General features: G+C 41.0%; 1 protein-coding gene across 2 annotated transcripts in view; it reads right to left on the bottom strand.

The window, feature by feature from the left end:
- rictora (RPTOR independent companion of MTOR, complex 2 a) overlaps window positions 1-9,709 on the bottom strand; it is a 48,710-nt gene extending 39,001 nt beyond the window's left edge. For both annotated transcript variants that reach the window (XM_030791227.1, XM_030791228.1), the window contains exons 1-7: window positions 9,661-9,709; window positions 9,496-9,543; window positions 8,664-8,761; window positions 2,564-2,628; window positions 2,051-2,182; window positions 1,775-1,838; window positions 1,026-1,152 (exon numbers count right to left, since the gene is read on the bottom strand). In XM_030791227.1, coding sequence (XP_030647087.1) covers window positions 1,026-1,152; window positions 1,775-1,838; window positions 2,051-2,182; window positions 2,564-2,628; window positions 8,664-8,761; window positions 9,496-9,543; window positions 9,661-9,709 — 583 coding nt within the window. The remainder of the gene's footprint in view (window positions 1-1,025; window positions 1,153-1,774; window positions 1,839-2,050; window positions 2,183-2,563; window positions 2,629-8,663; window positions 8,762-9,495; window positions 9,544-9,660) is intronic.
- Between the last annotated feature and the right edge of the window lie 5,291 nt (window positions 9,710-15,000).

Here is a 15,000-nt window from a genome sequence, read left to right as displayed (position 1 = left end):
ACCTAACACACACACACACATTATATATACACAAACCTAACACACACACACACACATTATATATACACAAACCTAACACACACACACACATTATCTATGCACAACCATAACACACACACACACACACACACATTATATATACACAAATCTAAAACACACACACGCACACACACACTCACACATTGTCTATACACAAACCTAACACACACACACACACACACACACACATTATATATACACAATCATAACACACACACACACACACACACGTTATCTATACACAAACCTAACACACACACACACACACATTATATATACACAAACCCAACACACACACACGTTATATATACACAAACCTAACACACAAACACAGGTTATCTATGCACAACCATAACACACACACACACACACTATATATACACAAACCTAACACACACACACACACACGTTATCTATGCACAACCATAACACACACACACATTATATATACACAACGATAACACACACACACACAAACATTATCTATACACAAACCTAACACACACACACACACACACATTATCTATACACAAACCTAACACACACACACACAGGTTATCTTTGTTTGCAGTGGAATGCATAATACTCTGTGTGTGCATGTATGCATGTGTGTATGTATGTGTGTGTGTGAGAGAGCGAAAGAGAGCCTGTGTGTGAACGTGTGTGTTTAGGTATGTGCGTGTGCATGTGTATTTATTTATGTGTGTGAGCATTTGCAAATGTGTGTGTGTGTGAGCGCGCGTGTGTGAGCATGCATGAGTGTGTGTGTGTGTGAGTGTCTGTGTGAGCGCGTGTGTGTGAGCGCGTGTGTGTGAGCATGCATGAGTGTGTGTGTGTGTGAGTGTCTGTGTGAGCGCGTGTGAGCGCGCGCGTGTGTGAGCATGCATGAGTGTGTGAGTGTGTGAGCGTCTGTGTGAGCGCGTGTCTGTGAGCGCGTGTGTGTGAGCGCGTGTGTGTGAGCGCGTGTGAACGCGCGTGTGTCTCACCCAGTTCACAGATGATTGCGACACAGGCTCGCACCATGCGGTCTCTCTCCTGCATGCCGTCGTTGCCAACAGCGATGAGAGAGTTTACGACAGAGCAGGGGAACAGCTGTGCATTGACTGTTATCATCTGAGAGAGAGAAGAGGAGGAGGAGGAGGGTGAGGAATACTGTGTTCTCCTGACATTTAAAGTCTGTATTGGTGCTTTGTTTTTTCACTCTGCTAGGATATTTTACATTAACAATCCATTCTAACCTTTTAAACAACTAAATGGCCCTAAACTTTGACCTGCTTTGCCATCCAGTATCTTTCTGACAGTTTCCAACCCTAAAAACACACTGTGAGCAGCATCCCCCCTCCCCTGTGGAAACGCTGGCGTGGCAACCCGCTCACTGGGTGCTCCGTCACCAGGCAGCCTGCTGGGCTGGCATGCAGACTGTGTGTGTAACGTAATGTGGGGGAAGGCTTCTGTTTACTGCTGGTTCCAGCTAAAGCAATACTCAGGCACTGTGTGCAGATAGAGCACAGCTGACATGCAGTTCCCCATGTCTGCCAATGACAGCAACATTAACAACCCCCCACACACAAGCACACACATGCACACACACCAGAATCCACTCAGTTGGCTGTTGTTTAGTCCATAAATGTGTGTGTGTGTGTGTGTGTGTGTGTGTGTGTGTGTGTGTGTGCGTGTGTGTGTGCGTGTGTGTGTGTGTGTGTGCATGCTCAGCATAAAACATTTCAGATCTCACCTTCCGCACCAGTCTCAAGGCCTGTGTTCTCTCCACCTCATTACTCTGCTGGATATCAATACACCTGCAAATGACACACACACACCCGTCACACACACACACAAACAAACACACACACACCCCCCTTCACCTCCACACCTCAACAGAAAATATCACAACATCTACATAATACCACATCTCAACACAATCACAAAATCTCATCAAAACACACAGAGACCCAGAACATTTAACTCATCACTGAAGGAGCCTGGCTGTTAGTGGGCGTGGCTTGCTCACCTGGCGATGAGGTAATCGACCTGCAGCTGTAGAGCTTTCTGTAAAACTGTGCTGTCTCGAATCAGATATCTCAGGCACCGCAGGCCGGCAGCACGGACCTCTTTAGCCTCATTCAGCAGTGCCACACGCAGACTACAGGGGGCGAGAGAGAGAGAGAACTGAGAGAAGGAATCATTGCCAAAGAATCAATATACATATGACACACACCTCCACATTAGCCAGCGTACTGCAGATTACTGTAGTGTAGAGTGATGGGTTTCAATAATGATAAGCACATGTTTGTATAGACAGTAAGAGTACACTCCAGATTACTGTGGTCTGAGTTATGGGTTTCACACAACAATAATGATAAGCACATGTTTGTATGGATAGAAAGAGTGAAGAGCTGGACAGAGGTTCTGTGGAAGAAATAGTTGGAGGGGAATGAAAGAGAAAACCTGTAGTCCACTCCAGTTAAAACAATTTTAAATCACATACTTCACTCAAGCATCCACAGACCTGAGTGCTACTCACCAAATAATAATGTCCTCATATGAGTGGCCAAACTTCTCCTCACTGTGACCTGTACTGCTAAGGAGCTGAGAGAGAGAGAGACACACAGTTATAACTTCAAAATAAAAGTCCCCTCAAGCCCTACACATACACGTGTGTTTAGTTTACAGTTACACGTTCATATAACACAGTTACACAGGGATTAAAACACTAGGATTAAAACCTTGGAACAGAAACATTGAGAGTAAAATACTGGAAAGCAGACACCAGGGCTGCATGATTTGGGGAAAATATCAAATTGCAATTTTTCTGACAGCGGCTTACGCGCATTGCAAACTGGTTTACACCAATTAACCCATCCACACATCTAACACACACTGGTTCACAGACCACCAATTAACCCATCCACACATCTGACACACACTGGTTTACAGACCACCAATTAACCCATCCACACATCTGACACACACTGGTTTACAGACCACCAATTAACCCACCCACACATCTGACATACACTGGTTTACAGACCACCAATTAACCCATCCACACATCTGACACACACTGGTTTACAGACCACCAATTAACCCATCCACACATCTGACACACACTGGTTTACAGACCACCAATTAACCCATCCACACATCTGACACACACTGGTTTACAGAGGAACAAATAAGATGCTCAAATTGCTATGGATTCCAGCACATACACACACACATACACACACACACACACATTCCACTCTCTATCTCTCTCTCTCTCTCACTCACACACACACACACACACACAAACACACGCACTCTTCTTCCTCTGTCTCTCTCTCACATACATGTTAACATGGCTCTTCTGAGTTGTACACACAGTTTACACCCATCTTAATACATGTCATAACGGGCTAGATCATAACAGGCTATGTTGTAAAAGACTATGTTATAACAGGCTATGTTACAACATGCTACGTCACAGCAGACTATGTTATAACACGCTACGTCACAGCAGACTATGTTATAACACGCTACGTCACAACAGACTATGTTATAACACGCTACGTCACAACAGACTATGTTATAACACGCTATGTCACAGCAGACTATGCTATAACACGCTATGTCACAGCAGACTATGCTATAACACGCTACGTCACAGCAGACTATGTTATAACACGCTATGTCATAGCAGACTATGTTATAACACGCTATGTCATAGCAGACTATGTCATAACACGCTATGTCATAGCAGACTATGTCATAACACGCTATGTCATAGCAGACTATGTCATAACACGCTATGTCATAGCAGACTATGTCATAACACGCTATGTCATAGCAGACTATGTTATAACACGCTATGTCATAGCAGACTATGTTATAACACGCTATGTCATAACAGACTATGTTATAACACGCTATGTCATAACAGACTATGATTTAACACGCTATGTCACAGCAGACTATGTCATAACACGCTACGTCATAACAGACTATGTCATAACACGCTATGTCATAGCAGACTATGTTATAACACGCTATGTCATAGCAGACTATGTCATAACACGCTATGTCATAACAGACTATGTCATAACACGCTATGTCATAGCAGACTATGTCATAACACGCTATGTCATAGCAGACTATGTCATAACACGCTATGTCATAGCAGACTATGCTATAACACGCTATGTCACAGCAGACTATGCTATAACACGCTACGTCACAGCAGACTATGCTATAACACGCTACGTCACAGCAGACTATGTTATAACACGCTATGTCATAGCAGACTATGTTATAACACGCTATGTCATAGCAGACTATGTTATAACACGCTATGTCATAGCAGACTATGTCATAACACGCTATGTCATAGCAGACTATGTCATAACACGCTATGTCATAGCAGACTATGTCATAACACGCTATGTCATAGCAGACTATGCTATAACACGCTACGTCACAGCAGACTATGCTATAACACGCTACGTCACAGCAGACTATGCTATAACACGCTACGTCACAGCAGACTATGTTATAACACGCTACGTCATAGCAGACTATGTTATAACACGCTATGTCATAGCAGACTATGTTATAACACGCTATGTCATAACAGACTATGTTATAACACGCTATGTCATAACAGACTATGATTTAACACGCTATGTCACAGCAGACTATGTCATAACACGCTATGTCACAACAGACTATGTTATAACACGCTATGTCATAACAGACTATGATTTAACACGCTATGTCACAGCAGACTATGTCATAACACGCTATGTCACAACAGACTATGTTATAACACGCTATGTCACAACAGACTATGTTATAACAGGCTATGTCATAACAGACTATGTTATAACATGCTATGTCATAACAGGCTATGTTATAAACACGCTATGTCATAACAGACTATGTCATACAGTAATGCATCTATCACACACCATCTCTCCTGACACATTACAGACAGCAGCCTGCTAAAGCAACACTGGGCTCTGTGGTCATTTCACTCTCTCTCACACAGAGGGAGGGAGGGAGGGAGGGAGAGAGGGAGAGAGAGAGAGAGAGAGAGAGAGAGAGGCCACAGGCACATTAAGAACTGACTGCCATCTTTACCTAACAGTCTAAAAAGTCCACTATAACCACACAACAGACCTGACCAAGGCCACAGCAGTGAACCAACACACACAAAACCAGCAGGATCTCCAGGGCCAACAAACCTTTCATTTCACTTCACCCACACACTATCACTTCACCACCACCCAAACACACACACACACACACACACTATCACTTTATCATCACCCCGACACACTATCACTTTATCATCACCCACCCACACACACTATCACTTTATCATCACCCCCCAACACACACACACACTATCACTTTATCATCACCCACACACACACACACACTATCACTTCATCATCACCCACACACACACACACACACACTATCACTTTATCATCACCCACACACACACACACACTATCACTTTATCATCACCCACACACACACTATCACTTTATCATCACCCACCCACACACACACTATCACTTTATCATCACCCACACACACACACTATCACTTTATCATCACCCACACACACACACACACTATCACTTTCTCATCACCCACACACACACACACACACTATCACTTTCTCATCACTCACCCACACACACACTATCACTTTCTCATCACCCACACACACACACACTATCACTTTCTCATCACCCACACACACACACTATCACTTTCTCATCACCCACACACACACACTATCACTTTCTCATCACCCACACACACACACACTATCACTTTATCATCACCCACACACACACACACACACACACTATCACTTTCTCATCACTCACCCACACACACACTATCACTTTCTCATCACCCACACACACTATCACTTTCTCATCACCCACACACACACACACTATCACTTTATCATCACCCACACACACACACACTATCACTTTATCATCACCCACACACACACACTATCACTTTATCATCACCCACACACACACACTATCACTTTCTCATCACCCACACACACACACACTATCACTTTATCATCACCCACACACACTATCACTTTATCATCACCCACACACACACACACACTATCACTTTATCATCACCCACACACACACTATCACTTTATCATCACCCACCCACACACACACTATCACTTTCTCATCACCCACACACACACACACACTATCACTTTCTCATCACCCACACACACACACTATCACTTTCTCATCACTCACCCACACACACACTATCACTTTCTCATCACCCACACACACACACACTATCACTTTCTCATCACCCACACACACACACTATCACTTTCTCATCACCCACACACACACACTATCACTTTCTCATCACCCACACACACACACACTATCACTTTATCATCACCCACACACACACACACACACACTATCACTTTCTCATCACTCACCCACACACACACTATCACTTTCTCATCACCCACACACACTATCACTTTCTCATCACCCACACACACACACACTATCACTTTATCATCACCCACACACACACACTATCACTTTATCATCACCCACACACACACACACTATCACTTTATCATCACCCACACACACTATCACTTTCTCATCACCCACACACACACACACACTATCACTTTCTCATCACCCACACACACACACACTATCACTTTCTCATCACCCACACACACACACTATCACTTTCTCATCACCCACACACACACACACTATCACTTTCTCATCACCCACACACACACACACTATCACTTTCTCATCACCCACACACACACACTATCACTTTCTCATCACCCACACACACACACTATCACTTTATCATCACCCACACACACACACTATCACTTTATCATCACCCACACACACACACACTATCACTTTATCATCACCCACACACACACACACTATCACTTTATCATCACCCACACACACACACACTATCACTTTATCATCACCCCGACACAATATCACTTTATCATCACCCACACACTATCACTTTATTATCACCCACACACACTATCACTTTATCATCACCCACACACACACACTATCACTTTATCATCACCCACACACACACACTATCACTTTATCATCACCCACACACACTATCACTTTATCATCACCCACACACACACACACTATCACTTTATCATCACCCCGACACAATATCACTTTATCATCACCCACACACTATCACTTTATTATCACCCACACACACTATCACTTTATCATCACCCACACACACACACTATCACTTTATCATCACCCACACACACACACTATCACTTTATCATCACCCACACACACTATCACTTTATCATCACCCACACACACTATCACTTTATCATCACCCACACACACCATCACTTGCCTCAGGCGTGAGAGCCACACAGTGAGGAAACACAGAGTTCTAGCGTACAGGTTTGGTTTATGGCCCAGTAGACAAAGCCACTGTTTACGTCACAATAGGGAAAGTGAAAGTCCATCGCAGTACTGCTCCAGAGACTAGAAAAACAGCCCCAAGGCAGTTTCACTGCGTTCCAAGGCAGAAGGGCCCAGGCATTTAGCTCTCACAGAAGTATTCTAGCTTGGACTCCTCTGAGTGTTACCACCCCCCAACACTAAATCACAAACATTACCCCAACACTACATCACAAACGTTACAACCCAACACTAAATCACAAATGTTATTTCCCAACACTAAATCACAAACATTATCCCAACACTAAATCACAAACATTACCCCAACACTAAATCACAAATGTTATTTCCCAACACTAAATCACAAACATTACCCCAACACTACATCACAAACGTTACAACCCAACACTAAATCACAAATGTTATTTCCCAACACTAAATCACAAACATTATCCCAACACTAAATCACAAACATTATCCCAACACTAAATCACAAATGTTATTTCCCAACACTAAATCACAAACGTTACCCCAACACTAAATCACAAATGTTATTTCCCAACACTAAATCACAAACATTATCCCAACACTACATCACAAACGTTACAACCCAACACTAAATCACAAATGTTATTTCCCAACACTAAATCACAAACGTTACCCCAACACTAAATCACAAATGTTATTTCCCAACACTAAATCACAAACATTATCCCAACACTAAATCACAAACATTACCCCAACACTACATCACAAACATTACCCCAACACTACATCACAAACGTTACAACCCAACACTAAATCACAAATGCCCCCCCACTCACACTCACACAATCACAGCCCTTAATGAGGACCAGCAGAGTGTGCTGTCACACAGTGGCTTTATCTCCCGTCACTGCCCCCACCCAATCTAAAAATACTGGACAACATCACACAACAATGAGAAAATCACATCATCTCCTCTCTTAGAAATGACAGTAGACAGAGTTCACACCTGTCTGGCCCCACAACATAGATACTGGCATTAGTGCTGCACGCAAAGCAACGGAACCAGGAATCAATCTAACAGTGTTCCAGAACATTCTCAAACCTTTCCTTTTCACCCCACAGAATCTGACCACACAATACCTTGATGAAGTTGTTCAGGTGGCCCAGTTTGCGCATGTTGGACACACCGTGTGGTTTGGCCACATTCTGGAGAATCTCACGCATGTTGTCCCAGGGCTCTGTAAAAACACGAGAATGTTTTTACGTCTCAAATAAAACAGAGTACTGCAGCATGTATTCTGTGCACCAATTTAACACATACAAACTGGCTCTCAGGAAACCATAACAAAATCCATAACAACAGTGATTATGGAGAAATACTGTGACTAGTGTTACAAGTGTGTGTGTACGTGGAGATTGTGGTTTAGTGGCATGTGTGAATGTATGAGTAGAATGTGAGTTAATGATGTGTGTGTATAAAATGTTCACTGACAATGGGAAAGTTAAAAGCAGAAAGCTTCCCACAACACGTAAACAGGCACCGAAATTGGATTTTCATGAAGGCAACTGTTTAATTTGTGCTATGCAGCTCAAGTAGCTCAAAGAGACAAATTTCGATCAGACAAAAGAAGCAAAGGCGACTTTATGCAATGCTTACGTGTGCGCGTGTATATATAGTGGAGAAGGCAACAGGACGAGTCTCGTATTGAGAAATAACACGCAATTAAGTATGTGTTTTGCAGTCAGTCCTGCTCAATACAGTTACCTATAATCAGCTAACCAGCTAACGTTAGTCGTTTGACTACGGACTAACAGCTAATGTACAGAAATGTTCCCAAACCTTTATGCTGCGACTTCACCTTGACAGTCATACTTCCAAAACAACGGTATGTAAAAAGAATACTTCCTAATACGGTTCTCGAACTGCAGTAACGCAGAGCATTAGCCAGTTAGCTGTGATAGCTTGCCTTACCCCTGCTCAGATCCAGCGGTACATTCTCCTCTCCGCTGTCATTCCGACCTATCAAAACAGATCAACCGGATAGCGATTCAGCATTATTAAAAATTAGGAAAAGCAGACTGTAAAATATAGAACTTGTCGTGATCCTGATAGACGCTTTAAAAGTGAAGAACTTGCCTCTCGTCCGACTACTCCGATTCGGGCGGCCGCGGGTGCTGACCGCCATCTTTCCAGCGACATTCATCACAACACCGGAAACAACGTTAAATCTCGCGATGACAATACTGCGGCTCCTCTCTTGGATCAATACTTAAACAGTTCGCACGTTGCAGATTGCTAGGCGCTCTGAATTATGAATTAAACCGAGTTAATGTGGGTTTGTATACTTTTGCATTCATTCCTTATTCTATTTTTGGATGTGAAATCAAATTCCGGAAAAGGTGTCAGTTTCGTTTTCTGATTCATATGAATAAAAGAAAAAAAAACAGAAATTGCTTTATTCATACTATATTGCCGTTACAGGACGTTTAAAAATAGAATATTGGACTAATTTGTCACTCGAAAGCATTTCTCTTTTTGTTCTGAGCAATGTGACAAATTAGACTCTTCGCGAAGTGGAGTATCTCCAGTAACGGTCTGATGTGTTTTCGCCTTGTCCCCTAATCTCATTCACCGCAAATAGACGGCATTTGCAATAATGGTAGGAATTCAAAGATAGTTCTAGCTGATCGTTCTTGCTCTAGTCTTCTTTCTGCAGTTCAAATTCCTTTTCTGTTTCTGGTGGTAGTAGATCCCCCTGAGAGAGTAACCTGTGCTGCTCTGATCAGTGGGGTGGAAGCCTTTTTACTATACGGATCTGCCTTTAGGTTGTTATTCAAATGTATCCCATGTATTTCACCCTCATGCAATTTAATTAATCTGTGATTTACCGATATATCTGTTTCAATAAGAACACAGCCAAAATATGAAAACGAAGCAACAACTGGGTTCTGAAATAGTATAAAACAAACTATTGATGAAAAGAACTGTAATTGTAATTGTGCAAATATAGAGTCACACATATCAGAGAAAAGAGCGGAATTCCAAAAAGGAAAACACTCTGCATCGAAGAAAAAAAATTGCAGAGAAGACCAATCACTAGATTAGTGAGATGATGCTTTCTTACACTCCAGAATGGATTCAGGCTGACTTTATTTGACAATGCAATATGAACAGTACAGGCACAGAAAACACATTTATTTGAGGTACCATGGACACGCCGAAATTCACTGACAAAACTTGAATCAAAATTGAATTCAAAACATGACATGAAAGCTCTTAATCAACGTAACTACTTTTTGGGTTTTTTCCATCTCGTAAAGTTTGATGAATTGTTGCAGCTGCTGTCACACACTGACTTTCACTACCACAGCGACTTTTACGATAGGTTATGTTCAGACAAAACTACACACACAGCTGTTTTACACAGCCACTGATGGGTTACACAGGGCAGAAAAGCACATCATATGAGCAACGAATAACAATAATGCACTGCAACTAGTCCTCTTCACGCGTTCACACACTGTGTATGAACGTCAGTCCTCTTCAGTCATTGTCATAGATACAATCTGCCAAAGTAAGAAAAAAGCGTAAATAAAGCCATTTGATAATAAGCATGAATATACAAAGAAAGAAACAAAAGGAGAATTTTCAATCTTACCCTCACCAACATCATCGTAAATATCTGAATCCCTAATAAAGGGAAAAAGAAATAGATGAAAATTTATAAAAGAAAATTATTTCTGTTGTATTATAAAATAGAATAGGCTTTTTTGGTTTGTTCTGACATTTTAAACAAAAGCAAAGCCAGACCACAGATAACAACAGGCACAGGGGAAGTAGCCATGCCACCCCGTTTACCACTGCAAAAAAAGGCTTGACTTTGTGATTTGATATAACTGAATTTTATGTATTTATGTCATACAAATACTTTAGTGTAGAAAAGCCTTTGTGATGCATTTAACTCAAGGTTTCCAAAGATGTTGGCAACCTGGAATCAAAGCAACAGCGCAAAGCAAACTCTCCAAAGAGGCATGGGAGATACCGTACCAGGTCAGTGCTTCACAGCTGAACTCTGGTCTCTCATAACCCTAAGTAAACTATTCGTTCTTTATGGGAAGACGGAGTGTGCTACATTATATCATACTAGTACTATACTATTCATTCTTTACGGGAGGAGGCAGTGTACTATACTATACTGTACTATACTATTCATTGTTTACGGGAAAAGGGAGTGTGCTATATTATATTATACTAGTACTATACTATTCATTCTTTACGGGAGGAGGCAGTGTACTGTACTGTACTGTACTGTACTGTACTGTACCATACCATATTATACTATACTAGTACTATACTATTCATTGTTTACGGGAAAAGGGAGTGTACTATATTATATTATATTAGTACTATACTGTTCATTCTTTACAGGAAGAGGGAGTGTACTATATTATATTATATAAGTACTATACTAGTCATTCTTTACGGGAAGAGGGAGTGTACTATATTATACTATACTAGTGCTATACTGTTCATTCTTTATGTGAAGAGGGTGTGTACTATATAATATTATGCTAGTACTATACTATTCATTCTTTATGGGAGGAGGCAGTGTACTATACTATACTGTACTATACTATTCATTGTTTACGGGAAAAGGGAGTGTACTATATTATATTATACTAGTACTATACTATTCATTCTTTACGGGAGGAGGCAGTGTACTGTACTGTACTGTACTGTACTATACCATACCATATTATACTATACTAGTACTATACTATTCATTGTTTACGGGAAAAGGGAGTGTACTATATTATATTATATTAGTACTATACTGTTCATTCTTTACAGGAAGAGGGAGTGTACTATATTATATTATATAAGTACTATACTAGTCATTCTTTACGGGAAGAGGGAGTGTACTATATTATACTATACTAGTGCTATACTGTTCATTCTTTATGTGAAGAGGGCGTGTACTATATCATATTATGCTAGTACTATACTGTTCATTCTTTACGGGAAGAGGGAGTGTACTATACTACACTGTACTGTACTGTACTGTACTACAGTATACTATACTAGTACTATATTGTTCATTCTTTACAGGAAGAGGGAGTGTACTATACTATACTGTACTGTACTGTACTTTACTATACTGTACTATGCTGTACTGTACTGTACTATAGTATACTATACTAGTACTATACTGTTCATTCTTTACGGGAAGAGGGGGTGAGGGAAAACTCACAGCAAAGAAATACTTCATATGACACAGATAGTCACTGAACACAAGCAGCAGGCTACTGTTTCTTGTTTTTTGTTGTTGTTCTGTTTGTTTTCTTGCTTATTAATTCTGAATAATTCTTCTGCATAAGTGTTTAACCATATTAAAATAGTACTAATAATACCATTAATAACTGAGAAGAAATTAATTAATTTAATTCACATGGCTATATCTGATCTGAACTGAACTGTAATGACTTTTATCTGAAAAGGCTTAATGTCTGTTTTACACCGAATTCATTTGTTCTTTGAAATAATGTGAAATCATAGGCCCAAAGGCTCAGCTGTCACTATGTCTCCCCTCACTCTCTTTAACGAATCACAGGTCCAAAGGCTCAGCTGTCACTATGTCTCCCCTCACTCTCTTTAACGAATCACAGGTCCAAAGGCTCAGCTGTCACTATGTCCCCCCTCACTCTCTTTAACGAATCACAGGTCCAAAGGCTCAGCTGTCACTATGTCTCCCCTCACTCTCTTTAACGAATCACAGGTCCAAAGGCTCAGCTGTCACTATGTCTCCCCTCACTCTCTTTAACGAATCACAGGTCCAAAGGCTCAGCTGTCACTATGTCTCCCCTCACTCTCTTTAACGAATCACAGGTCCAAAGGCTCAGCTGTCACTATGTCTCCCCTCACTCTCTTTAACGAATCACAGGTCCAAAGGCTCAGCTGTCACTATGTCTCCCCTCACTCTCTTTAACAAATCACAGGTCCAAAGGCTCAGCTGTTACTATGTCTCCCCTCACTCTCTTTAACGAATCACAGGTCCATTTTAGTGGCTTGTTATTGTTCAAACGGCTCAGTTTACTTGAGTTTATGACTGAAATATACTTATTTGTTTTTGTCTTTTTTTCATTTTGTTTCAGTTTATGACTTAGACATAATTTGTATATGTTTTCTCATCATTATATCCTTTGAGTTTATGACTTAGACATATTTTTATGTCTTGACATGGTGCTACACTGTAGCAGAGGAAGTTTACAGAATTGAATAGGAAATGATGTATGGAGACACAGCAGAAGAGCCAGATGTTGCCTTAGAACTAGAGGAACGAAGTGGAACCCTCCCCAGTAATCGTCCCTGTTCATACTGTGGACATGATCCTGTATACTGCAGACTTTACACTGTGGACATGATCCTGCATACTGCAGAGTTGTTACTTACTGGACAATATTGCTGGTGGAGACATAGCCAACTGAAAAAAACCACAGTGAATATATTAATTTCATTATTAAATGAAATTTAATTGAGTTAAAAAACTTTATTTATTACAGTTTAGTGAAGAACTCACATTTGCCTTCGCTGTTCCTGCCAATCACTTTGTCAGTAGAAGGCTTAGCGATGATATCGATGGTCTCACCAGCTCTGAGGGGCAGATCTTTACTGCCCCATTTTTTAGTGCTGAGTGTGGCGATGATGGTCACTGTGGAGAGGACCTGAATCTCCCCCTCAAACTGCCGAAAGAAGGAGCTAGACTGGCACTCTAACACTCTTACTGTACACTTAGTTAATAACAAAGTTGAAACAGATACTCCACTCATAATAGGGATGATGTCATAATGTTGCTAAATGATAGAGTAATGAGGAAAAAAAAAAAAACCATCTGTACTTTGGTACATTTTAGGACGTATTCAAGAGGCTCACACAGGCTGAGTCCTCCAGACAAGGAAGTTAGCATGTGGTATCTTTACAGCACACTGCTGAACTGACCAATAAGTGAGGTTCTGCTGGCTTAGCATGTGAGTCTCCCAAATATTGCAGAAATACCCAAAGAAGTTTACTCAAATGATACAGCTGGAAATTCGTATTTTTTTTTAACTTGGATGGAATTTTAGTGATTTTTGGGAGCGTTCTGATTTGCATCTCCTATTACTTAGAGTCAATTTATAGAGGTGCTATCTCTAGACAGAGGGTACAGAAGCAAAACTGAAACAAGGCTCTTGACAGACATGAAAAATGAGAAAAATGGTGGTGTCGCCCTTTAAAGTTAGTTCTGTTCAATCCATCAGTATCAACTAAAATAAATCTATTAAAATGATCATCTTCGTAGGATGATACATCAAGAGAGTTTGTTTTTCAATGTTTGTTCTGTTGTGTTTTGAGATTCTGGGGAAACAGAGAATCAGTCTGACCTTGAATTTCCTCCTGAACTCTTTCTCCTCCCTTTCAAACTTTTTCTTCTTTTTTGGA

The sequence above is a fragment of the Chanos chanos genome, chromosome 14 (genome assembly GCF_902362185.1).
Source record: "Chanos chanos chromosome 14, fChaCha1.1, whole genome shotgun sequence".
Taxonomy (NCBI): Eukaryota; Metazoa; Chordata; class Actinopteri; order Gonorynchiformes; family Chanidae; genus Chanos; species Chanos chanos.
The sequence above is the reverse complement of the archived record's forward strand: the minus strand, read 5'-3'. Positions and strand labels throughout refer to the sequence as shown.